At 29.3% G+C, this 26,356-nt stretch overlaps 4 protein-coding genes across 4 annotated transcripts; 2 read left to right on the top strand and 2 right to left on the bottom strand.

The window, feature by feature from the left end:
• Positions 1-734: 734 nt before the first annotated feature.
• On the top strand, positions 735-2,633 carry LOC123298659 (ATP synthase subunit b, mitochondrial-like). The gene is made up of 5 exons (XM_044880752.1): positions 735-882; positions 955-1,112; positions 1,328-1,579; positions 1,643-1,831; positions 2,439-2,633. Exons 1-5 carry the CDS (start codon positions 855-857, stop codon positions 2,631-2,633), a joined length of 822 nt encoding a protein of 273 aa, XP_044736687.1. The 5' UTR covers positions 735-854.
• A 1,050-nt stretch (positions 2,634-3,683) lies between these two features.
• On the bottom strand, positions 3,684-7,238 carry LOC123298658 (NADH-ubiquinone oxidoreductase 49 kDa subunit-like). Its single transcript, XM_044880750.1, has 10 exons — positions 7,121-7,238; positions 6,979-6,991; positions 6,654-6,897; positions 6,197-6,398; positions 5,348-5,535; positions 5,059-5,222; positions 4,363-4,482; positions 4,173-4,302; positions 4,012-4,108; positions 3,684-3,862 (listed from the first exon to the last, which is right to left on the bottom strand). Exons 1-10 carry the CDS (start codon positions 7,236-7,238, stop codon positions 3,684-3,686), a joined length of 1,455 nt encoding a protein of 484 aa, XP_044736685.1.
• A 318-nt stretch (positions 7,239-7,556) lies between these two features.
• LOC123297393 lies at positions 7,557-10,815 on the bottom strand. Its single transcript, XM_044879040.1, has 6 exons — positions 10,764-10,815; positions 9,755-10,063; positions 9,524-9,685; positions 8,792-8,996; positions 8,370-8,702; positions 7,557-7,895 (listed from the first exon to the last, which is right to left on the bottom strand). Exons 2-6 carry the CDS (start codon positions 9,897-9,899, stop codon positions 7,610-7,612), a joined length of 1,131 nt encoding a protein of 376 aa, XP_044734975.1. The 5' UTR covers positions 9,900-10,063; positions 10,764-10,815; the 3' UTR covers positions 7,557-7,609.
• A 12,915-nt stretch (positions 10,816-23,730) lies between these two features.
• LOC123298444 (trypsin-1-like) lies at positions 23,731-25,480 on the top strand. The gene is made up of 4 exons (XM_044880444.1): positions 23,731-23,826; positions 24,035-24,336; positions 24,966-25,082; positions 25,151-25,480. The coding sequence occupies exons 1-4, from the start codon at positions 23,778-23,780 to the stop codon at positions 25,454-25,456; spliced, it is 774 nt and encodes a 257-aa protein (XP_044736379.1). The 5' UTR covers positions 23,731-23,777; the 3' UTR covers positions 25,457-25,480.
• Positions 25,481-26,356: the final 876 nt, after the last annotated feature.

The following is a 26,356-nucleotide window of genomic DNA, read 5'->3' as shown; positions in this document are numbered from 1 at the left end:
TATACCATTGTGAAATGTTTTGACCATAAAATTTGTTCATAATTTATTTATTTGCATTTATGTATTCTTTTAACGCGATTTTTATAAAAAAAAAAATGTTGCAATAAAAAGTGTTTCAGTTTAACTTTGTGTTTTTTTTGTGCTTTATAAAATTGATACAAATTTTTTGGATAATATACTCGCTGTATTAAGAAAAATTTTAATTTATAATTATTTAAAAAAAATTGTACATCTTTCATTGAATAAATATTTATTTAGAAATATACTTTTTATTATTCGTTTTATTATTCTATTTTTCGAAAATCGCTCATTCATTTATTTTCGATAGATCTGTGCAGGTTAGATCGGAGACCTTGAAAATTCAAACACTTTATTTTGAAACTCCAGCGATTTTTTCAATTTGAGATTGGAGTCTCGCATTAGTTAAATGTAGATGAAATCGATGGATGACGACACAATGGCAATGCAAAAAAGTATAACAAAATCTAACTACATATGCTCCACGATTTTCGTAGGGCCATTGTAATCCATAACCACAGTGAAAAACATTCCATTTTTAATATTGTGCACTTTAAAAGCTCAAACTAGAGGGAAAAATATCTGTTCAGGTAAGTAGTGCACACATTCCGTTTAAATACAGATCCACCGAAATGTGAGTGGGCGTCTTTATCTAAAGTTTTATTCGTATCCAAGGAAATTCATTATTTGAATTAATTATTTATAACAATCAGTTAGGTATTGCGGGATTTATTATAAAAAATATAAAAATTTCTCGAAAAACGGTGCAAAAAACATAAAAAATTAATTATATACTTCCCTGTTGATTTCTTTTGACTTTCTAGTGATTTAAAAAAATGTTGTCCAGAGCTTATCTTTTAGCAGGTAATTAAGGTAAACCCGCATTTATTAAACAACCACATTTCTGACATATCATAAAATGTTTTGTGTCCAAAGGTAAAAAAATCCGATGTATCCTGAATGTGAGAAGAACTGTTCATAATAAAACTTGCCTTCCATCACCGCCTCCACCTCCGGTATGTCCCCCTCCTCCTGTTTGTGATCAAGAAGTCGATGATGAAAAGAAAAAGAAATCACTACAATGGCCGAGACCTGTAAACTTTAAGAATAATTGAAAATTATGCAGAATCACGGATCCAAGTTTTTTTTATCCCTGATGCTAAATAGTCGAACTGGTACCCCGTGGAACTTTCAATCTTTTTAAAATATCGTACTCTGCGGGGTGGATTGACGATAAAAAGTGTTCCATGATTCTGTATGCCTACTGAATAATTTAGTCCACAAAAAATGATTTACTATATTTTTATAGGTCCGCGCTGAATTCAGTGGAAAAGTACGTTTAGGTTTCATTCCAGATGAATGGTTTCAAGCATTCTATGATAAAACTGGTGTTACAGGACCTTATGTCTTTTTGAGCGCTGTTTCCATTTTTTTAATTAGCAAAGAAATTTATGTCATGGATCATGAATACTACACTGGACTGTCAATTCTCATAATGATTATAGTTGCTTCAAAAAAACTTGGACCTATTTTAGCTGCTTATCTTGACAAAGGAGTTGATGTCAGTAAATGAAACCTTCATTTTTAAAGAATTAGTGAAATAATTTTTTATTTTTTTATTTAGGATATTGAAAAAGAATGGAATGATTCTAGAGAACAATCAATTAAAGATTATGAACAAGCCATTGAAGATGAAAAACGGGAACAGTTTTATGCTGAAGGACAATGTATACTTATGGAAGCAAAACGAGAAAACCTTGCTTTGCAGTTGGAAGCTGCATATAGAGAAAGACTTATGCAAGTGTATCAAGAAGTAAGATGTTTAGTTGAACACACATTTGAATCATTTTCGTACGAATTTGTAGTGATAACTGATTTCTGTACAAAAAATTGTGATACCATTCGCCGTACGAGCCTTCGATTAGGCTAATTTTTCGAACTACGAGTCGAAGGATTTATGTCATGCATGCCAAACGAAAATTATAAAAATAAAAATCAACACAAAAAACATTGGCATGCGGGTCCTGTGGTTTAAATTAATCTTTTAGTAATTAAGTTTGCTTAAGAAGGGATCGATTTAAGCCACAAGAACTGACTTTAGTCATAAGCTAATATTTGCATTGTTTGATAATTTCATTGTATTTATTTGGAGTGCACGCATATTCGGATTAATTTATATTTCGGAAATTGAATTATGCGGTGATTATCCAATTCGTACAACCTAATTTTGTATAATCATTAATTATTTATCTCTAAAAATCTTGCTACCGGTCAGTGCACATTGGCTTCCAATATAGGCATGGTAATTATTTTTACAAATTCCTACTGGATGTGTGCTCCGCGAACTAATTCTTAAGAGACATCATAAGTTTACATGAAGTTATTTTTCTTGGAAATATTTAAATAACTTTTTTAAATAGGTGAAAAGACGATTAGACTATCAAGTTGAAATACAGACTGTTCAACGTAGAATTACCCAAAAACATATGGTTAATTGGGTGGTTGACAGTGTATTAAAGAGCATTACACCAGAACAGCAAGCAGCTACTTTACATAAGTGCATTGATGATTTACAACAAATTGCTACATCCCAAAGCACTGCGAAATCGGAATAATATCATTTAATAATGTATGCTAACAATTAAATTAAAAGCAAAAACTATATGTTAATCGTTTAGGTTTTAAGTGAAATTATGAATAAAAGTTGTAATTTAAGTACATTAATCGTTTTAAATTTAATCGTAATAGTTAGAAAGATGTACATATGATTTACTGATGGTCATGGTAATCGTCTGCTGAGCCTTAAATATGATAGTATGTAATGTTCCAAGTCACCCTGTAAGGTTCCTCGAATTTTTATGTGTCATATCCCCCCCCCCCCAGGGGGAGATTTGAAAAACTTCTCCTTGTTTGATAATTCATTAGATGTGATTCTGAACAGATCCTGCAAAGTTTGAGCTCAACAAGTCGTCCCATTCCCGAATTATGCCAAAAAACCCGTAAATGTCGTTACGCGGTAAAAAAATTTGAAGTGATGTTGAGGATGTCAAAAGGATCAAGAAAATATGTCTGGCAGAAAAGCAAGTGGTCAGTAATTTTTTGGCAACACTTTGAAAAGCACGAAATATTCCCTCTTGGGGAATATGACACATTCGAGGAACCTTACAGGACGACTCGGAACATTACCTACTATCATATTTAAGGCTCAGCAGACGTTTACCATGACCATAGTAAATCACATGTACATCTCTCTAACTATAAACGTCAAATCAAATTTTGATAGTGTTTATTATCTTGAAATCAAGTGAAAAGAAACAAAGTGAAAGTGAATTTGTGTCCTTAATGATAAGCCAAAATGTAAACTAATCCTTGAATTGGAAATTACGTATAAACAAAAAGCTGTTTAATTTTTTTTTGTCATGAGCTCAGTAACAATTTTAAACTGTAATAGAAGTATAACCAGAAGGCAAAGGGGTAATTTTTTTGCGTCTTAAAATTTCAAAGATCTCTTAGAGAATTGTCCGGCGCAGCGAGCAACATCTTATTTGTAATAAAACCACAGATTCTAAATTTAAGTGGATCTATTTATTATTTTATCTTCATTAAGTTGTAAAAACATATCCTTAGAAAGAAAGTTATCGTAGCTTTGAGAATATTATCGTGACTTATCGATCAACATCTCCAAATACCACGTCCAATGTCCCAAGTAAAGCTGTCATATCTGCTAAATATATATTTTGTGTCCAATATTGTATACCGCCTAAATGAATAAAACTACATGTTCTAATTTTACAACGATACGGTTTACTGGAACCATCAGATACAAGATAAACCGCCATTTCACCTACAGAAGAAAAAACAAGCTATTAAATTAAAAACCTCAGGTTCTGGGTCGGAATTTTAGTAAACAAAATAAGTTGACGGCTAATCAAAACTCTTCTAATAAACATTACAATAATAAAACACGACTTATTTATACGAATATTTTAATACCTTTCGGATGTTCGGTCGCAGTGTACGTAGCTCCAGGTGGAACTTGGAATCCACTTGAGAATAATTTAAAGTGATGAATTAAGCTTTCCATATCCGTCTAGAATCACAACAAAAAATTTTTTAAACAATTTTAAAACAATTTTTTTTTAATTTTTCGTTACATGCATCCGGGATCGTTTGGGTGGGCATACTTTATGATCATCAGTCATTACTTCACCAGGTGGCATTTTATTTAAAATTTGATCTATCATTCGTAGTGATTGCCGACATTCGCCAAAACGAACTAACCACCTAATCAAAAAAATACAATTTAAACATCTTACAAATATTTATGTCTACTTATATAAAAACCTATCATAGATATCACCATTTGCTCCTACAACAACATCGAATTCTAATTGGTCATAAATTTCATATGGTTGATTTTTACGTAAATCCCATTTAACTCCTGATCCACGTATCATTGGACCGCTATATACAAGAAAAAATTTTTGAGAGTTTTGGTTTCATTTCGAGCAATAAAAATTTCCCTCAAGCTGAAATATGTCTTAATTTAAAAGGGCTAACTAGCAAATGTTTAAATCATATTTTCCATCAATTTTTTTTACATATTTTAAAGAAATTCGACACATTTTTCAAACGTAAGATATATTTTCAATCTTACCTACGGTTTACAAGATATTCCTCTGACAATTCCTTTCAAGAACCCCCGACACACAAAAAGAGAGACGTGTTATAAGTTTTACTGCTATATGTGTGTCTGTCTGTGGCCTCTCGTTACTCCTAAAGGGATCAACCAATTTTAATTTTCTTTCTTTTTGAAAGGTAATTTAATCGAGTGTTCTTAGTTATGTTTCAAGAAAATCGCTTCAGTTTGGGGAAAGCTTTAAGAAAAATACCGTATTTGTCGGGTGTTTTTTTTTAATTTTGAAAATTTCACTTGTTCATTGGTTCTAATGCATGAAAAATGTACATTTCAGCTTAATGAAAATAAATTTTGTTTTAACCGGCTAATAAACTTATGTATTTGAAATAATATGTATTTACGAATAACCCAAATTTATTGCATCTTCGGCGGATAAAACACCTACTCCAACAGTACGTGCCTTCCAAATACGATTATGCAACATAACATCTTCAATTTCATTAATTCGTTCATTAAATTTTGAACAAAAATCATGAATATCATCCAATGTACCAATTGGTATATCCTGTAGAACAAATAAATATATTCGACATACAAAAATTTGAACTGAACTAAAATAAACTATTTGATAAAATGGCCTAAACAAGTAATCTGGCCAGTTTATCCATTTTTTCTGTATATTAAATTTACTCTATACACGCCCCCAGGTCGAAAATACGCCGGATGAAGTCGACCACCACTAACACGCTCATAAAATTCCATAATTTTTTCACGCTCTTCAAATAACCAAAATAAGGGAGTTATTGCACCACAATCCAACATGCCACCAGATAATGCCATACAATGATTTAAAATACGTGTAAGTTCAGCAAATAACGCTAAATTATTAAATAACAGGATTCAAAACAAATTATAACTAACATATAATTTAATGTATAAAAATATTATCAAAGATAATAAATGAGAACTCTAGGATATTTCGAAATAAATTTCGATTTTTGCCACAATTTCCTAGGTCAACTTTTTACAGTGTGCAGTCCGGCACCAAATTAGCAACGAGTAACATACACAATAAGAGTAATTACGATTAGCTAATTCATACTGATGATGACTATTTGGAGCTTCATACTGATGAAGGGAATTGGGACAAAAAAAGAAATTTATAGTTAACTGTGTAAATACTCTGAAAATGGTAAATAACATACACATAACTAAAGAGTTTGGAGCAGAAATTTCGGCAAATCCACTTAGCCTATAAAAGTATTTTCCAACAACAATGCTAGTAGCTAATTTGAATCGTACAATAAGTGTAGTTTTTGTGGCTCTGTGGATTCTTTTTTCTAGTCAAAATAAATTAGAAATTAATTAATTACAGGGCCGTGTTGAAATTTCGTGTGTTTTACTACAAAATTCTATCTTTTAAACTATAAAAGGTAGAAAAACACGAGGACTATTTGCACAATTAACTATGCTAATTTTTTAAATGTCTCCTATAAGTGTTTGTTTGTTTGTTTTGTATAAATCACAATAATTTCATACTTCGTATATATTTTGCACGAATTGGAACCTCAATATTTAATAATTTTTCAACCGCCAAAACATATGGATGCTCGTTTGCCATTGCTGATACATAATCCAACCGATCAAAATATGGTAAACCTTGTATATATGTCTTGTATTCCATTAATTTTTCTGTGCCTCTATGTAAAAATCCAATGTGTGGATTTGCAGTCCGAACAATCTAAATCATAAGATTAATCGATTATTTATAAGACTAGTTTAATTTATGCAAATACGGTACCAACAAGTAACAATTCCAATGAATCATCAAACGAAGGCTAGTAATAGGAAACAAAGCAAAAAATGGAATTGAAATTTGATTGCTATTTTGGAAGCGTATTCGTCTAAGAGCACTGAACAAATAAAGTTTTAACAATATTGTTGCAATTTTGGATTATTCTCGATACTTGACGGCGCAATCACAAAATATTTTTACCTCTCCGTCAAGTTCTAATATTAATCGTAAAACTCCATGAGCAGAAGGATGAGCTGGTCCATAATTTATAAACATATTTGTAACACACCGTTCTTCAGGCAAAATTTTTCCATTATAATTAGGAGTCCAACGTAATTTCTTTTTTTCAGGATACATTGTTGGACCACTAAATTGCTCCATGAATTCTGCATCGGGATACCAGCGTTCATGATAACGATATGTTTGTAACTGAATGGTAAATTGTCTAAATCATGAAATCTATTGTTTATGCCTTGAAATTGTAAGAAAATTTTTAGATTTAATTTTCATTTTATGTTTTATTTACCTGAGAAAATTGATTCTTAAACAATTCTTCAACATTTTTGAAAATTAAACAATTATATTATGAAGTAAAGCTATTTGAAAACCGTGATTGTGGCTGTTGATTGCGTTGTTATGGTTCTGTACATATCAGAAGACTTCGTTACAAAAACTTCGAATAGTATCGGCGATAATAATTTCCCAAATAGCTAGTGTTATTTTGATTAATCTTTCCACTTTTTTTAAATGAGTTTTGCCCTCGAAATTTATTGTTAAATGGAACATATTTCTTATACATTTCAGGGATATTACAACATGTAACCTAAACTTAACATGCTGGTTATTAGGATTGCCGAAATGTTTCGAAACCGGAGTCGTCGGTATTAAACCAATTTTTGACCCAATGATCCGCAATGATCCAATTATTTACAATTAAAAAAGAATGTTGACTCTGAATTTTTCGTTTAAATCCGGAGAATTTGATTGATAAGTCTGGATAATTCACAAAAATTGAGAACTATAACCGCAGATTATGGGAAATTAATACAAAAATTAATAATACTCGAATTTTATGAATTAATTTATTATAAATATAAAATAAGTGTTACATAATAATTAAAATATACAATAGTATAACGACTATTTTAAGTATAAAGTTACGCTTGGTAGCCTCTTGGATATGATCCAAAACGATCAGATGGTGTATAAAATGTAATATTTTGGCCTTTTTTACTTGCAACAGAGAAAAGTACATCTTCTGGCTCATACAACGGGAAACTATTCCTATTGGAAAAATCATTAACTGATTCGTCACCTTGTAAGGGCTCACCTAACGATTCAAACATTGGTGGTATCACTTGATGTTCGGTCGGGTACAAAGAGATATCACTTATTCGTGGTTTATCACCATAAACGCTACCTGTCTCGCTTAAACGTCTGATACTAAAAACAAAAATCAAAAAGTTAATTTTGTAAAATTTTATGTTAATATTTTTGTTTCTAGTCCGAAAAATGGATCGTGACTTCGATTTGGACGCTCTACAACTATCAATTATTTGTGAAATTATTTCATTCAAGTTCGAAAGTAACGATCTTTACTTTATTTATTCTTAGGATCTTTACATATTGGCGCAAACTCGTTGATACATTGACGAAAAAGTCCGCCAATGTGTGATAAGTCTACCAAAGTGACTTACAAGTCCGATTATTGACGGATAAGTTCGCCAGTTTTGCAGTGGGGCTCTCGGTCCGTTAAGTGAATCTAACCGCTGTGCATATCAGCGATATAAATTCAAGGCAAAGAGGCGATACTAAAATTGTTTTTTGGACGAATCCCAACAATTGATATGAATATAGCGTCCCGATCGGATTTTAGTTTCATTTTTTCGGCCTAGATATCGGTCTCTAATCACTTACGAGCTTGGAGTATAAAAATATTCATATCTCCATAATACGACTAAAAATACTGCAAATAATCCTGCTATTATTAAACTAACACCAACCCAAATCATTACATGACCACTAGAATTTGGTGGCCTAAATTCTTCCATAGCTAGTTTTTCCAATATTAAAACGCTTTTTTGATTCCACATGTCCTTCAAGTGTTTTTCACTAAGTTCATAAGTTTGATTATTATCTGTATTGCTTTTTAAGAAAACTGGAATCGCGAATACAATTTTTGTACAATCTTGATAATTTGGCCATTGAATTGGACAATAACTGACACTTGTTATGTTTATATTTTTAATACTAAAAAAAAAAAAAAAAAATTGAAACAATTCGCAGTTCGAAATTTCTAAAAGGGTACAAAAATATCCGGTAACTTTGAGAAAACTTACGTTATATTGTCTTCGATTGGAATATTTTCCTCTTTACAATATTGATTTGAACTTTCAACTAGTAATTCTCTAAACATGGTAAGTTTTTCCTGAACAAATTCTTCAGGTGTGCTGCTGCCTGTAATATATACCGTCAATGTTTCAATCACATCTTCAGGATATGTTGGATCAGTTGTAGGGGTTTCAGTAGTTGTTATCAGTTCACCTGCGGAATAAATGTATTAGTAGTATTGCCAAACACTCCGCGGTAATATTAAAGTTAATTTTTGTTCCCTGATGTTCTTTGACCACAAAAATTGATTTTTTTTTAAAAACTCCAGCCTATACCGATTGATAGTTATTCTAGTCTAACTACCAATATACATTTTGGCCGCCTATTTTATCGAGAGCAGAAATTTGAGAGACTAGTATCAGTAAGCTCTCACCAGAGAATGATCTAAATTCTCATTTGGATAGATTTTCTAAAGCAAACAAATTTGTTTCGCTTATTAATAAGTAGGTATATTGTTAAAATTGACTATATAATTTTTTTTTTTTTGTTAATCTTAAGCAGTTGTTTTGCTGTCGTTAGCTGAACCTAAGTGGAATATTTTGCAAAACTACTTTAGTATGGAAAAAATCACATACTTTTAGAATATTTAGAAAAGAGATCTGAAAATTCCGGAGATCTCTGGATGGCTAGCCTATTGTTTTAAAATTTGGAAATAGAATTAGAATTGTTTTAAGACAAACCTGTTTTCTTCCATTCTAAATAAAATCCTTTATGTGTAACAAGATCATTGGGATCGGATCGTTCTTGTACCACAAAATCGATAATAGCAATATTTGTGGATGTTACAAAATGTTTGGAGTTTTTATGGAGCCATGTAAAAATTGCTTCTTCACCAATTTCACCTAAAATAAATCTTATATAAAAATAATATTCGATTTTTTTTTAACTTTTATAAATCTTAGCATAAGTACCGGATTTAATAGATAAATAGTCTCCAGTCCCACTGTCTAAATCTACTTCGGATACAACAATATCGATTTGATAGCCTTCATCCACTGTTATAACATACTTATGACCACTTGTCGGTGTATATGGTTTTGGATAGTTTTCTGACATTATACATCCATTTTCTATATCGTCCTGAAAAACAACCCCATTTGTTGTGCCCTGATATGATTCATTTGTTGCGAACCATGCTTTGGGTAGAATATTACATTCTTTAACATTAGCTTGAGGTATAAAAGTTGTAATTTCATCACATTTTACTATCGTAAGGATTCCTGGAAATAATTAAGAACTATGAGTAAATAAAACAATCTCGTTCATCGCCCGGAGCACGTGACAAGACAAGTATTTCCGGTCTAGTAAAATGAGATAAAAATTAAAAGAAAGGTGACATATTTAATTGATTTCTGAAACGATGTCTCTCAATCTACACACAACGTTCTATTTGCGTTTTTCAAAATTCTATGACTGCCAATATATATTTTCATTAATACAGCTTAAAATTGCCACTAAATAGGAGAGTTATAATTAAATTTCAATAATATAATTATAAAGGCAAACAATAGGGAATATCGACGCGTGCTTTAATAAAAGCTCATTCATGTAACAAACAGCATAGAAAAAGTATGTTTCGAATAACTATAAAAACAAACCAAGATAAAAGCCATCAGAGATTTATTTGTATCTTTTTCTAACAAAACAAAATATAGCATGAAGTTCTTATAGCATACATAGTATATGACGTCAAACACTATGTCCGGTCTTTCTGTCTAATATAATCCTGATATCATTCGTATTTCTTGGTCAATTTTAATTTTAATTTCACTTTTTGTCAGCTATTTAACTGTATTTTCATATTTTGTAAAAAAATGCGAAACAAATCGATATTCCCTATTCGAAAGTGTTTTTTTGTTTTTGAAAAAATATACATATTAAATTACGTGCATAAAAACAATTTTTTTTTTTCATGTTTACCTATTAAAAATAATATCACATTATTATGATTTAATAACAAATATTTTTCATACATGACAATCTTTTTATTACATAAACGTAAAATTTACATTTCACATAATAAATATTTTAAAAATTTAATTTATTTTTATGAAACACAATTATTTTTAAAAATTAATAAATAATTTTTTTAATGAATATTTTTACACTTTTTCACGAATTAAAAATCGATACTATTTAAAGTTTAAAATAGAATATAATTTATTTTATTTTATTTCATAAAAATCTATTGTAGTTATATTTTTCTATTTTATAATTAAAGATGTGCAGTTAAATTATTTTTACTGATAACAAAAAAATTATAATTAGAAGTGCTTTTAATACGTTTTATAATGATAACAGTTTGATAAGATAATAGCTATTGAATTGTATTGTTGTCATACCTTTGATTAGTTGTTTTGTTAGGCGACGATAAACCCGTTGAAATTATTTAACGGTTTTCATTTTACCCGACTGACACAAAAGGAAAGCAAATAGTGATAAAAAGGGAACAGAACCAGTGATGAAATAGCCTCGGCAAAAGCCATCCCTAGGCAGTATCCAGGTGTTGCTACATTACTCCTAATTACAACTAAGATAATGTGCGCAACCCAAACAGATCCGCTTTCTTGTGAAATAATTAGTTTCTTTAATTGACATTTGTAGAGCTTTTAATCCATGAGCTCTGCGGGATTTGCAAAGTGTCCTCAAGCGTCACGTATTGATTCATGGCTTCATTATGAAAAGCTTGAAATATTGAAAATGCGGTGTTTTCTTTCAAGAGGTCTGAACTTTCTCATGTTGACTGCTCACAAAATAAAACTTTTGTTTAATTATCAATTATTTTTGGGTATCCTTGGTGGAAATAATTGTATTGAAATTTTAGTTAATTTATCACATAAACTAAAAAATATTTATCAAGAAGCTTATCAACGACGTAAAAAGTAAGTAAATGGGACTATCTTATGAGATTACATAGCTCATGAATTTTATAACACCTTGTGAACCGACCATTTGTGACCTATTTCCCAAAAAAATTATGTTTATAAAATTACAAACCAATTTACTGAGAATACCACAAAATTATATTTACAAAAAGATTTCGCATAACTCAATAATTTCAACATAGCTATAAACTAGTTTATTAAGATATAATTTTGTTCGGAATGCAATCTGTATATCATAACTGTAATAAAATTGCCTATACACAATAAAAGAAAGTATCTAAACATAAACCGATGTATATGTAATTTTGTAAAAATAAATTTTATTGAACGTATAAAATTTATGTTTACAAAAGTTATTTATTGTTAACAAAAATAAATTTTTTGTATAATAAAAACAAGTACACTTATTTGTAAATTGTATTATGTAAAGACATAGTTATTTTACAAGGTCTACTGTTTTGTTCAAATGAAATGAATTGGAAAAATGTAGTTCATTTTTAAATTAGATATTTTTGTCTTTTATTTTTTTGTTTTCAATATAGGAACTGGGAAGAATAATTTAATAGACGGGATATGTGCACAAAAGAACGTATTATATGTATATTTTGCAAACAAAAACATATTACGAAACGATTCATCAAGTGTTTTACAAAACTATACCATAAGGGTTTCGTAAAAACGAATTTTTTACAACTCTAAATTGGAATTGGAAAAATCTTGGACGTGATATGTAATTTTGCTAATTTAAGGATAAAATATCGAGAGTAAGAATTTCGATTAAATTTGAACTAATGTATCGTTTTCGTCGGATCCAAGTTAGTTTGAAACAATTTCCATCAGAATTGGAATATAAAATATAAAATTTTTTGATAATCGATATTAACGAAAATCATTTTTTAAGTTAATTCTGACCCAAAATCATGAAAATTGTAATTATTTGTCTTTTTCGAATTCTTGTGTTCTTGACCCTTTGCAAGATTTCGAGAAAAGAGAAAAATTTTGCTGTCATCAATCAATTATTTTGTGAGGTAATTTTAACCTAAACTTTTAACCTTTCCTTTTGGAAAGACCGATCTATTTTGATATTGTCGCCAATCAAATTTTATATTAAAATTGTATGTTATTTGGGACTCTTAAGGGAGTCTGAAACTACGTTTTGCAAGCAAAAAAAGTTGTGATACCAGCGTAATACGTCAAAAATATGGAGTTTTCCCCAAGAGGTCTAAATAACATTCCAAAAAAGCAGCTTTACATCGCATTTTGCGATTCTAGTTTTTTTTCTTCAAATTTTACTGTCGTAATTCATCCTTTTTTGGCTACAAATCCCTCATAGATAACAAACAACAGAAAATACTATTTGTCGTCTGCACTCAGCATATAGAGAGGATCTTCCTTCTTGTTTGTAGTTATAGCAGTACCTACCTAGAAGCGGCTCTTCTTCGATAGTTATATACTTTAAGAAGAAAATTCACGTACGTACGTATACTCTTACATATTTTAGTATTCATTGTTATTCCATATCGTTCGTCGTACCAGTAGTCCAAGCAAATTGGCAACTGCTTATTAAAGTACTTTTCTTTAATTTCTGAAACGAGCAATTTTTCAACTTAAAGTTTAAGGCTCTTAATTACAAAATTTTCAGTACTCGTATTCTCACACCACCTGGAAAATTATATACAATCCGATCTGTAAATTATTTCGTATAGTACATGAAATACTGTAAGTGAAAGGCTTTAGAAAACTATATAATAGTATCTTTCTTATACACATTTCTTAATGTATATGTACATATTGATATGTATATTTATACATTGATTTTCACTGATTGCTTTTCATTGATTTTCATTGACTAGGCTCCGAACCAAAAAAGGGCTGTTATAAGTTAAGATCTCTATGTGTGTGTGTGTCTGTCTGCCTGTGGCATCGTAGCTTCTACACGGATGAACAAATTTTTATTTGTTTCGTTTGAAACTTAATTTAATGGAGAGTGTTCTTAGCTATGTTTCAAGTTGCGAGTTTGGGGCTCCGTATCCAGAACGACTAAAAAATAGACTTTGATCCTCAAAATTGATTCAGTTTGGAGAAGGCTCTAAGGAAATAGGTTATTTAATGGAGAGTGTGTTCTCAGATATGTTTCAAGTGCGAGTTTAGGGTTTCGTGCCTGAAAAACTTGTCCGGGGGTTTTTAAATTTTGTAAATACCTGTTAAACATTATTATAATATTTAACATACATGTGTAAAGAAATTGCCTATATTTAAAAGCTTTTCGAATGAGAAAACTTGTCTGTATATACAAAATTTATTAGCAGTGTTGAGGGCTTTAATGTTATTTTGTGGTTAAAATAATACTTGAGAAACTGCTTGTTTCAGAATTGAAGTGTCTTATATGCTTGGAGTATGGATGATATATGTGATGAGTTTGTGTGTTTACAAATAGTCACTACCTGAGCAGAGATTCAAACTGAAAATATTCTTAAATATATATTAAATTACAGAATGATATTACAATGTAACATACTTTACGGTTTCCCATTTTATAACGGATGTCTTCTCTCATATTGCTGTGCTTAGTTTTAAGATTTTACATGTTACTCTATAAACAATTACATTTTTGGAGTAAATGCATGTTTCTGATGATCTTATCACGAGTAAATATTTCTTGAGTTAACGATCATAATACTTAATTCAAGAAATTAGTTTCTTGAAGAAAATATTAAACTAAAAATATTTCTTGCAACTAAAATTTCTTATTGCTTATATTATATAAATTCAAAAAGGATGACCCAAATTTAGTAGGATTACATACTTGGTTTAGCAAAATTGGATTAAATTTGAATTTAATAGAGCAAAATTAAATTTTTTGGATTCTGTTGACGTCACAAAGTTAACAAATTCAATTTTTTTGATAACACAGTCAAATTTCATCCGATCTTATTGTAATTTTTTTTGAAACCCACTAATTTTGGGTCATTCTTGTCAGCTGTGATGTCAGTTTTTCTTTTCTATCTATCACTAATGTGCTTAATTCCGGGGCCAGGACTCCACATTCTTGAAATCTATTAGGGCTAGGTTAATTTTGATCAAAAATTTGAAAAGTATGACCCTAATTTAGTAGGATTACATACTTGGTTTAAAATTGGATATAATTTGGATGTGATAGAGCAAAACTCAATTTTTTGGATTCTGATGACGTCACAGAGTTAACAAATTCGTTTTTTTTTGATAACACAATTACTTTATTTAATTTGATACTCTATCATTTGAAAAAATTTAAAAAGTTTATTAATTAAATTTACAGACTCTTTAAGGTTAAAGACACGACTATGGCTCCCTTCCCTAATTTTGCCTTTACTCTTATTCTAAATACTATCACTATACGAATTTTCATCAAAATCGTTAGAGCCGATCCCGATATATATAAGGCGCAACCTAAATATTTGCCACCGGCGCTATGTACTCTTGTTACGGCCCTGCATGTACAGAGTATATATAAAAACAACCCTGTTAGTAGTGAAATATTTTGTTATTTTTAAATTAAAAAATAATTAATTCAAATATTAAATATGATATAAATTGATGAAATATTAAATATGATATTAATTAAATATGATATTAATCAAATTTTAAATATATTATTAATATGATATTGTCAGTGACGAAAATAAAAAATATTGATAGCATTTTGAAAGGGCACACACACTAAACAAATGTTGCAATGCAATAAATTCAAATTAATTCCATTTTTCTCAATACCTTTATTGAAATTGATATATAATATTGAAATATAAATTGCGGATAAAACAAATTATTTTATACGAAGATATATAATATAATTTAAAATAATATAATATATACAGTCAAACCTGGGTAAGTGAGAACTGGATAAGTGAGAAAACTCTATAAATGAGAGTAATATCCAGGACCCGTCATTTTAAGCTCCCAAAACCTCTATTAGCGAGAAAGAGAAACCTCTGTAAGAGAGAGTCGTTTTTCTGTCATGAACCTCCGTAAGTGAGACTGCTACTTATCTATACCTCTATAAGCGGTCGAGCTTTATTTATTTATATTATTTAGGAGGAACTATAGGAGGAACATAATTTTATCATATTACATATTTACTACATTCGTACTTACTGTGACTTGTTATTGCTGCGTACCCCTATAGGAGAGAAACGCTACCCATGTACCTGCATTAGCGAGAAAACTCGGGCTAGTGAGAAACCTCTATAAGCGAGAATGAGATTGTGCTCCCTTGGACTCTCACTTATCCAGGTTTGACTGTATTTCAAATTATTGAACTGACTTTATAATAGTGTAATAAATAGTCAGTCTAGTGTCAGACGTAATATTTGACAATTATTTTAAAACGACTGAAAATTTGAAAAGCTGTCAAGATCGTGATTAAAAATTATTTCGTCTACGAAAATTTCCATAGCTGAGGACTTTTTATTCATGAGTCCTGAAAAATTTTGAATTACACAGCAAGCTTTAAATTAATGAATATTCCTTCAGGACGATATTCAAAATAAATTACAGTTTAAAAAAAACTGTGAATCATATTCTAAAAAGGAATGCAGCAAATTCATTCCACTATAGGTAGGCTTAAGTTATATTGGCTGTCCACGAAGGACACCCTTAGGCCATAGAGCCCTTTGTGATACCAAATGTGATTTGCTACCTTTTCCGCTGATAATTTCAATTATAGCCTAACCTAATCTAACCATAGGTAGGTTAATATTTGATCACAAATTGAAAAATTAACTTAAAATTAAATTGATCCCAAATTTTGTAGAATTATTTATTTTGTTTGCCAAAATTCGATATTATTTGGGTGTGATAGAGAAAAGTTCAATTATTTGGATTTTGATGACGTCATTAAGTTAAAAAAAACGAATTTTGTTATAATACACTCAAATTTTATCCTATTTGAATGGAATTTCTTTTAAACGCAATTTTGGGTCATACTTTGATGTTGATCAATGATGTTATTTTTTCGATACACATTGTTCTTTGTGCGAAATAAACATACCAGGACTCCGTTATGTTGAAAACTATTATATTTAGTTTATATTTTAATTATACTCGAATCGAATTCGATAGCTATAAAGGATATATAAGTATGGTGCATACAACGGCTAACTCATGAAACCTTTTCATAATTGCAAGGAGTATTGTTTCCTACCTATTATCTCTTAGCCTCCTACGATTTTAATTTATCTACACTGCAACAATTAATCCAAAAGGTTTGGGCTTGGGAGAAATAAAAACCACTTTGAAAATATACATTTTTTTTCCACGGTATTATCCATATTGTAGTAGATATCCATATTGTAATAGATATTATGTAATCCAAGAAATGTTTCCACCCACATTTACATTTCGAGATTATAGTTTTGGATTTGATTGCCTTTATTAAATCGATTGTAGTTGAATTAAATTTGATATTCCTTTGTTTTCTTTTCAATGACTAATTTATTTGGATTTCGATGGTTTTTTTTCCACAAATCAGGTCATTAAAACGATTTTATGATTAACCCACAAAAAAAAGACATATTTGAGATATACCTACATATTAGTTGAATCGTGAGAGAATGGCCTTTGATGTTTTTCAATTTACTATATCTACATATTATACGTTTGTGTAGACCAGTGGTTCTTAATATTTTTAATCACTATGAAACGTTCTTTGAATTTATCGATGATGATAATACTATGGAAAAGTCTGATAGTTTAAGAAAAATAAAAGCTTACTTGTAAGTATAAAGACAGTGATTTTAGGACTAAACTAAAAGGCGACCAGTTTCATTCAAAATTTTTTGTAATTTTACTTTTTGTCATCACCACTTAATTCGAATGTGTGATATGGGACACTTTATTTAACGAATTATTGTCAATTTTACAAACTTTTTCGAAGTAAAAGAAGATTTCGAAGAAACAGCGATTTTGTTATTGTACAATAATTGAATATCGTCTTATATCGTAAAAAGCGATCCAATAGGAAAGTATTGAGAAAATTGCAAAAAATTTTTGTTTTGGAAATTTATGAAACTCGGTGAATGGGATAATTTTGACCCTAACAGTATAAAAATGAGGTTAATTTAATTGGATCTATAGAAGTTATCATGGGCAAAATTTCATTTTCAAAAAGTTCCCCACCAAAAAATTAAAATCCATAAAATTTTGAACAAAAGGGAGGATAAGTGAGAGCTATAACGTGATAGTCTTTATATTTAAAGGAGAAATTGCCCAGCAAAACGGGCGGGTATAATATTATTTATAACTTTTCTTCATAATTTTTAGAGACACATTAAATTGAAAACAAAGAATTGATTAAAAAAATTGTAAAGATTCCTTAAATTGGTATTAATGGCCTTAGCGTTGAACCATAAAATTTCACGAATTTATATTAATTCATCTTTAATAAAATTAATTGTTATAATATTTTTTCAGTAACTAAAATTTTGTTGGAATACTTTAGAAATACATTTTAAGAGTCAATGATGTTTTATTATAACAACACACTACTCATATAAAATATATATTTTCCGTAGAACTCTCTCTGTGTTCTCTATTACATCAAAAGATTATGCTTTTGCTCTTTGACAATGTAAAGTAAATTGCTAGCCAGTTCATTTATGTTCTATTGAATATTAAAATCATGCAAATTTACTATATTACGATTTCATATGATGGTATATGTAGATCGTTTACAGGTTGATTTTTTAATAGCTTTTGGTAATGACTTTTGCCACGAGAATTGGAAAAGTTATCGAGATTTTATTTTAAAATTTCTAAGTTTTGTATATTTCTTTTCTTATTGAATTTACATTACAGTGGATCCACGATAATCCAGCGCTCCCTGTAATCCGACTATTGTTTATAGCGAATTGTCGAAAGAAATGGAGCTATTGCTTTTGCACTGACAGTGGAATTTTGGAAAAAAATTTTCAAATGTTCTACCTCGAATCGATGTGAAAAACCAATTATTTAAAACATCCGGTTCAACTCGTTTTTTTTTTGGAATTCGACTCGTACTTCAGAGTATAACTTATACAATTTTATCATTGGATTTATGATTTGTCGGATGACAAGATACTCTTTTATGAAAAATTCCGGACTATAGGAGGAACACATTTTTTTGGGAATACGCACAAGTAAATTTAATAAACTCAACTGCTCTTCAGACGTGCTAGACAAGCTTCATCCTTCCCTAATTCCAACTAGAAAAGAAATATCCCTAACCTTAAAATCAATTTTTCTTGACAAGCCTTTGACTAGCTTTTAAATTAACATGTGTTAAATAGGGATTTCTTGGCCATGCTCAAAAATAAAGAGAGTTGTGTAATGTTTGCTTCCGAAAGCTTGGAATCCAAACAAATTGGAATCCAAATACAAAACGATAAGTTGGAGATCGTTTCTGAAACCATACATCCTGATACTAAAATGTTTGTTCCGGCCGAGACTACCACCTCTTTGATTATTTACCAATTATTTAAAACATCCGGTTTATAAAAATATTGGTACATTTATCGAATAAGATTTTCCTATAATCACCCTATATCTAGAGGAAGAGGAAGGCGAGAGATCTTTAAGAAAAAGCCTATGTTTAACCAACAAAAATGACTCAGCGCAAAAAAACTCGTTTTTATCTCGGTTCCGTAAAAATTTTAAATTAATTTCGTGTGTGAATAAGTACGTGATTAATTTTTTTACACTATAATGTTAATTATAAGCGGTGACAAGTTAATTTTTAAATATAAAAAAACAAATATATAATGCAAATATCTTAAATAAGTCGACAAAGCCCGTTGAAAAATCAATAGTACTACTGTGTCGATTTAAAAATTTTAAACGGCTTAATCATTATATCATACGAATTCTTAAATAAAAAAGACATATAATTGATATATGTTCTGTATATTCTAAATATTTCTCTGTTAATTAATCAATCACTATCTTTGTTGATTAAGGATGTTCCTCGCTAAGTTCCTCGCTGATAAAATTATTTGAGACTTAAAAAATTAGACGGTAATTAAGAGTAAAATTTTCGAAAATATAAAATAGTTTTCGAAATATCGATGCCTAAAGATTTATAGGAAACCACTTTTAGAAGAAATAATACACAAATGCCATACATTTCATCACTTTAAATGTGCTTTATGGAAAATGAGTTCCGCTTGTTATAATTTTCTTTATAGGAATATATTTGCCATGTTTTTAACTAATGCATATTAGTTTTCCAAATTAATCTTAAGAAAATTACCCTTGTGACATAATAAAACATCCTTTTACAAGCACTCCAATATAGAATTTATATGTTAAAAATGCAAACTTTAACTGCTGAAATTTGTAAATTTAGGAGTAAGGGGTATTAAAAATTTACCTGCTTATAATGAGAATGCACACTTTTTGAAGATGGACGTAAGAAAACGTGACTTTTCAGTCCTTCCCGGGAAACGTCCTTAAGCCACAAAATTGTTATAAAATGTAGCAATTTTCGTTAACTAAAAACGTCAAATAATTCTTCGTATAGTTGATCTCCTATGGCAAAAATAAAATCTCACCAAAGCGTCCTCTTCGAAGCAAACAACTTCTACTTTTAGTGGATAGAGAGCAGAGAACATAAACAGCTCAATAAAACTATTTTATATTAATTATTTTATAGCAGTAACTTACAAGGAATGTCTTCCAGTTCATTGTTGATGACCTTAAGAAACCGCAGCAAAATTACTTTGTTTTATGTAATTTATGGGGTTAACAAACATGGAGGAGGTTATTTTAAAATTCTGTAGAAATTTGTAAATAACGATATCTATCGTTTGGTTAGTTGTTTAAACCGTAAAAATAATTTTAGTCCTCAGTTTACAGGGTTGCTCAATAATATGTTATGACGTAAATAGAAATTCGTTGAAAGTTTTAAAGTTTCTAAGTTTAATATAATTTTATGACCAACTAGATACTAAAAATCGTATCTTTCTTTCAAGAAAAGTAAAAAAGATAGTTTTGGGATTGTTTTTTCCATTTTCAGGAAATTGCGGCATAGTTTTTAAAATATTTCGTAGTATTTTGTTAATATGACTTTATTACACGCCGAATGGCAAAAATCTTCACTCGCTTTATACCAATCAAAAAATAACAAAAGTTGCTAACTTTGATTGGGTACATGACAGAATGGCACTTTAAATTAGAAAGCCCTCATAAAAAAAAAACTATTTTTGTTTAAAAGATTTTTTCGAAAATCGTCAGGTTTTGGAGGAAATTCGACTTAAAAAAATGTCATTAACTACGGAAAATGCTTTAATCAAAAGTTGTCAAGACAATAGAGAACATTGACCTGTGTCCATGACTTTGACCTACAATTAACGATAGACTTAAAGGGTATTTTTTCTTTCGATTAAGTGCAATAGTAACATATTTTTAAGTCGCATTTCCTCCGAAAGTTATAGCTTTTCGAAGAAATGTTTTAAAATTGTTAGTTTTGTTAATGAGGATCAACTGTATTATTCTATTAAAGAAAACCGAAAAACTGGGATAAATCTGATGTAAGAACATGATGTCCTCCATCAAACTCAGCAACTTTTTTTAAGTTATTTTTTTATTGGTTAACTACAAAAGGAGCTATTATAAATATATACAAATTGATTTTGTAGAATGGCAATAAATTGCAATCAATATTGTAAGAATAAATTCTGTGTGTAATGCTTTTTCAAATTTTAAATTTTTTTCATACAGAACACGAAAGCCAACTGTGAATGAGAAATGGAATTATTATTAAATTTTCGTACGCAAGCGCTAACTGTGATTAGGAAATAGAATTATTGTTAATGAATTCCAACGTAATTACGTCAATTTTTTTTTAACGATTCCCTTGCTGTATTAATTTTTTCAGTGGTTTGCCCAAAGAAGTTTCAATTCAAAAATGACCAATTCTAATATTACAAAACGTACCTATTACATCGTTTTCTTTTTCGGCATTCTAAGGATTGAAATAAGTACAATTTAATTTATATATTATAATTATAATAACAATAACACAAAATTAGAATATTGAGAAAAATATACGATTGTTAATGATCATATTGTTGTATACAAAATGTATTTACCTATTATGACAACAAACATTATTTTTAAAACTCATGATTAAATAAATTTAACTATAACTAATTATTTTATTACGAGCTTTCTTAATTATAATAAATTATATATGCAATTTGAAAATTTTAAATTAGTTTTTATAAAACAATAAAAATTATATTCACAATCAAAAAAATCACATGAACTATATTCATCAAATTACGTAATAATAATGTGATATTGTTTTTAATCTATTTATATATAAGAATGGAAGCTGACTGATCGATCAACGCACAGTTGAAACCGCTGGGTCTAGAAGAATGAAAATTTGTACAAATGTTCCAAAAGTTACGTAAGTGTGCACTAAGAAAGGATTTTCGGTTTTCGGAAATTAATCCCTCAAGGAGTTAAAATGAGTGTTGGAAGTCATACAAACTTGGTCAATTTTGAAGTTATAATTGTAAAAAATGATATATAAGCATGGTTCATTACAAAAGTTTCCTGTATATTACTATTTAAAAAAAAATCATTGTTCAAGGGGGTGAAAGTTTATATGAAACTATGTCATTTTTGAAATTAGAAATGTAAAACTTGATATATAAGCTCATGGTTTGAGTCAAAAGTTTATTTTACTTTTTTCATAAAAATTCATTCTTTAAAAGGGTCAAATTGGGGATGAAAGTTTAAATGAAACTCTGTAATTTTGGTGGTGAAAAAGGGATGATAGTTTGTATGAAAATTTGTCATTTTTGAATTAACTACTTAACCGATTTTAAAAATTATTTCACCTATAATAAGTTACAATGCAATGAGTTTCTGAGATATCGTAATGTTTGTCAAAGTTACCTTATATACTGAGTTTTATCGAAATTGGAGATAAATAAAATTTTCGTACGTACCCCTTTGAAAAATCAAGAAAAACGGGACAAAAATTTTTTTTTTTTGAATTTGATAAATGGGGTATTTTTGATCCAAAAAGTATAAAAATCAGGTTAATTTAGTGATTGGATGCAGAGTTTCTGAGATATCAAAAACTATTCGACCAGTAATCAAATGCACCCAATTTTTGTACTTTTTCGACCAAAATTACCTTATATTGCAAGTTTTATCGAAATTGGAGATAAAAATTTTCTCGTTTTTTTGCAATTTTTTCAAGGGGTACCCCTTTGAAAAAATCGAAAAAAAAAAACAAAAGTGCTGTCCCATTCTAGCACTGACTGCACACAATGCTGCTTTACTTCAGCGATCGTTCGTGAATCAAATGTGAAAAGATAGATAAAAAATCGCTCAATGCAAGTAAAGAATTTTTCACCTCAAAATTTGATGAAATATCAGATACATGTATTACAGCGAAAACTTATCCGATATTGGCCATAATTCCCTTGAATTCAGTAATTTTGTCCTTTCGAAGCCATGACAACAATGAGTTTTCTAAGAATATCACTAACGTAATTCGATTCATTGAAAATTTTATTGTAAAAATATGGTGATCGATAATGAATTTCGTCACTTTCTGAGATAATAGATAAATGTTCAAAGGTGTTACTAATAAAAAAAATTGCTTCTTTGTAAATAAAAATTGGTATCTCGTACATAACTTCCATAGAAACCTCTCAAACGTAGAAAATAAAAATGAACTGAAACTCAATTTTTACAAAAGATGTCCTCCTATAAAAAACTTCTTACAAAAACATCAAAGTTAATTATTAACTCATAAGATCATTTTACTTAGCACAAATTCATACTTCTCAAAAAACAAAAAATTCGGACCGCATATTTATAATTAAATTTTTCTACATTTCAAACTTTCAAAAGCGCTATGGAAGTAAACAAATTGAAATCAATTTTAGGATGATATCTTTTACTGATAATTTTTATAAATAAACTAATTTTTAGTTATAAATATTTTAGTCCAAATATTTATTTTCTAAATTTCAAAATATTATTTCTTAAGTGTTACGAATATTACTCCATTATGAATTCAGTATTTATTTTTGCTTTTTTTGCTCTAATATATTCAACAAGTGAGTTTAATTTTGATTTGTAAATAATATAAACTATAACTTTATTTTTAAAATTAAATTATTATTATTATTTTATAAAACAAAATTTATATTGATCGATTTTACGAGAAATATTTTGCAAACTCCACAATATTTTGCATAGATTAAAAATGATTGTGTATCATGTGATGATAATTAACTTTTCATAAAAACTTTTTATGACATTTAGCCGGACGGTTTGTGGTTTTGCCAAATAAAGCTCAAGATTCTACAATCGAAGAACATCCGTATCAAGTATCTTTGGGTCTGGTAAATACTCACTATTGCAGTGGTACAATTTTAAGTCCAGATGTAATATTAACAACCGGACATTGTGCAGATGGATTTGCTGAGATGAGCAACTATTCGTTTGTTCGAGCGGGATCCACAATTAAAAATCGTGGAGGTGTTATACGTGGAATTAAAGAAGTGATTATTCATGAAAAATATGATTATAATTTTACATTGGATCATAATGTGGCGTTAATATTGGTAAGTTTTTTAAAAATAATTATAATTCCACGAAAAAACTTTCCTGAAAAATTATTAGTGTGAAAATCTTGCAAACTATCTTGCAAACATTATACTGATTATTATTAGAGAAAGAGCAAAACATTAAGTAGCAAAAATGTTTTTTTGTAAAAAGAACAGCAACTTTTGTTCGAAACAATTTTTCGAAAATCCAACGGTTATAATATCCAATACGAATCGGTATGCAAGGTTGCCAATGCTTATAGTACCGAAGGGAAGCGTTTACACGCTTCCAATAAATCATTATTCATTAATTCTGATACACTAAGTTTTTTGGATAGTCTTCAAACACCTAAAAAATCGCCTATTTTTTGGATAATATAGCAAAATTTTATCCGATATACAAAATTAAACCAGATTTTTGAATGTATTACGTAAATTGAGTAGGATTACAAACCAAGTTTATGAAAATTGGATTAAATTTAGTGTTTGGCGCGTTACATTTTCGTACAAAAAAATTTTGGTCTGAAAACGTCTTTGATCCGAAAAGATCAATTTTTCAGAATAAAATCGAGAACAATTTTGTTTAATATAGCTAGAAAACTAGTTAGAAACTGAAAATATTTGCTCAAAAAGGTTTTTCTTTTCAGCTAAATGAATCTTTGGTTATGACTCCCCAAATTCAACCAATTTCACTTCCTGATGAATCTGAATACCTTAAGGAAAATGAATTGGCAGTATTTGCTGGATGGTGGACGACAATTTTTGTAAGTAATTAGTTTCTCTTAAGTTATAGTTCATATTATTAACTATCATTTCTTTTTTCGGAATATAGAATCCAACTCCTGTAAATCGTACAAAAATTTTACAACAAGTTGAATATTCAACAATGAGTCAAGAAGAGTGTGAAAAATCGTATGCGGATGATAAACTTTTCAACACAATTTCCTCAAGAATGTTTTGTGTTACGAAATTAAATGCAAAAAGTGCTTGTATTGGTGATAGTGGTGGCCCCTTAGTTGTTAATGGAAAAGTACATGGTTTAGCTGTAGTTGGTTATAATTGTCGAAATTCGAAACCGGGTATTGCTACAAGAGTTACTGCTATACGTGAATGGATTCGTTCGAAAGTTAATTTGTAAAATAAACATTAGAATTTTAATATAGATTGTGTATTTTTTTTGATAGCCTACAAAACACAGAATAAAAAATTAGACACAATGATTTATTTTGTTAAAATTAGCATAGACACCTCAGGTGAAACTTAACCACATATTTTTTGAGTAATAATCTACCTAAAAAAATTTTGAGCCTTTAAATCCAACATTGTTGTCTTACTCATACATCTTTAATTCATCAAAATAATTGAAACAGGCGTATAGATTTTTTCAGTCACAATATATCCAAAAATACGTGATCTCTGAGCGAATTCTTAAAACTACACCATTCTTGGTTCCTAGGCTTGACGTAAATACTCAAGAATACCCAAACCGTATCCAGTATTGCCCCATTTATTTCCTCTACCGGTATAAGTTTAATTTAATATACCTGAAGTAATTTTTATTGCAAATATTATACTTTTAGTTCCTTAAACATTAAGAAAACATAATTAATATTACTTTAATGATGGCATTCCACTCTAGGGTGTGGTAATAATTTTAAAATAAACGACCTTCACAAATATTATTTACTGTTATGCTAATTAATTTTGTTTTCACCCTTTTTTTTTTTTATTTACAAACAAAAAAAACAGCAAGATCTAAGTTGCAAAAATTGTTTATTATTTTTACTTTCAAACGTTGAATGTTTAGCTACGAATTAGCTACGTGCAAAATCATGACATCATTTTGAAAATTAATTAAAAGATAAGAGAGTTAATAATATATGACCATTTTTAATTTTTTTTTTTTAACTTAGTTTGTACAAATTCTACTTTGTGGCAGGTATAGAGCCATGCGTGCGTCTTTTGGAATTATAAGACTGTAAGATGATGGCAAAGTGTCCTATTTTACCGCACCTGAAAGGTATATGCAGGTACGTGG

The sequence above is a fragment of the Chrysoperla carnea genome, chromosome 4 (genome assembly GCF_905475395.1).
Source record: "Chrysoperla carnea chromosome 4, inChrCarn1.1, whole genome shotgun sequence".
Lineage (NCBI taxonomy): Eukaryota > Metazoa > Arthropoda > Insecta > Neuroptera > Chrysopidae > Chrysoperla > Chrysoperla carnea.
Note: the sequence above shows the minus strand (reverse complement) of the source record. Positions and strands in the feature narration are given on the sequence as shown.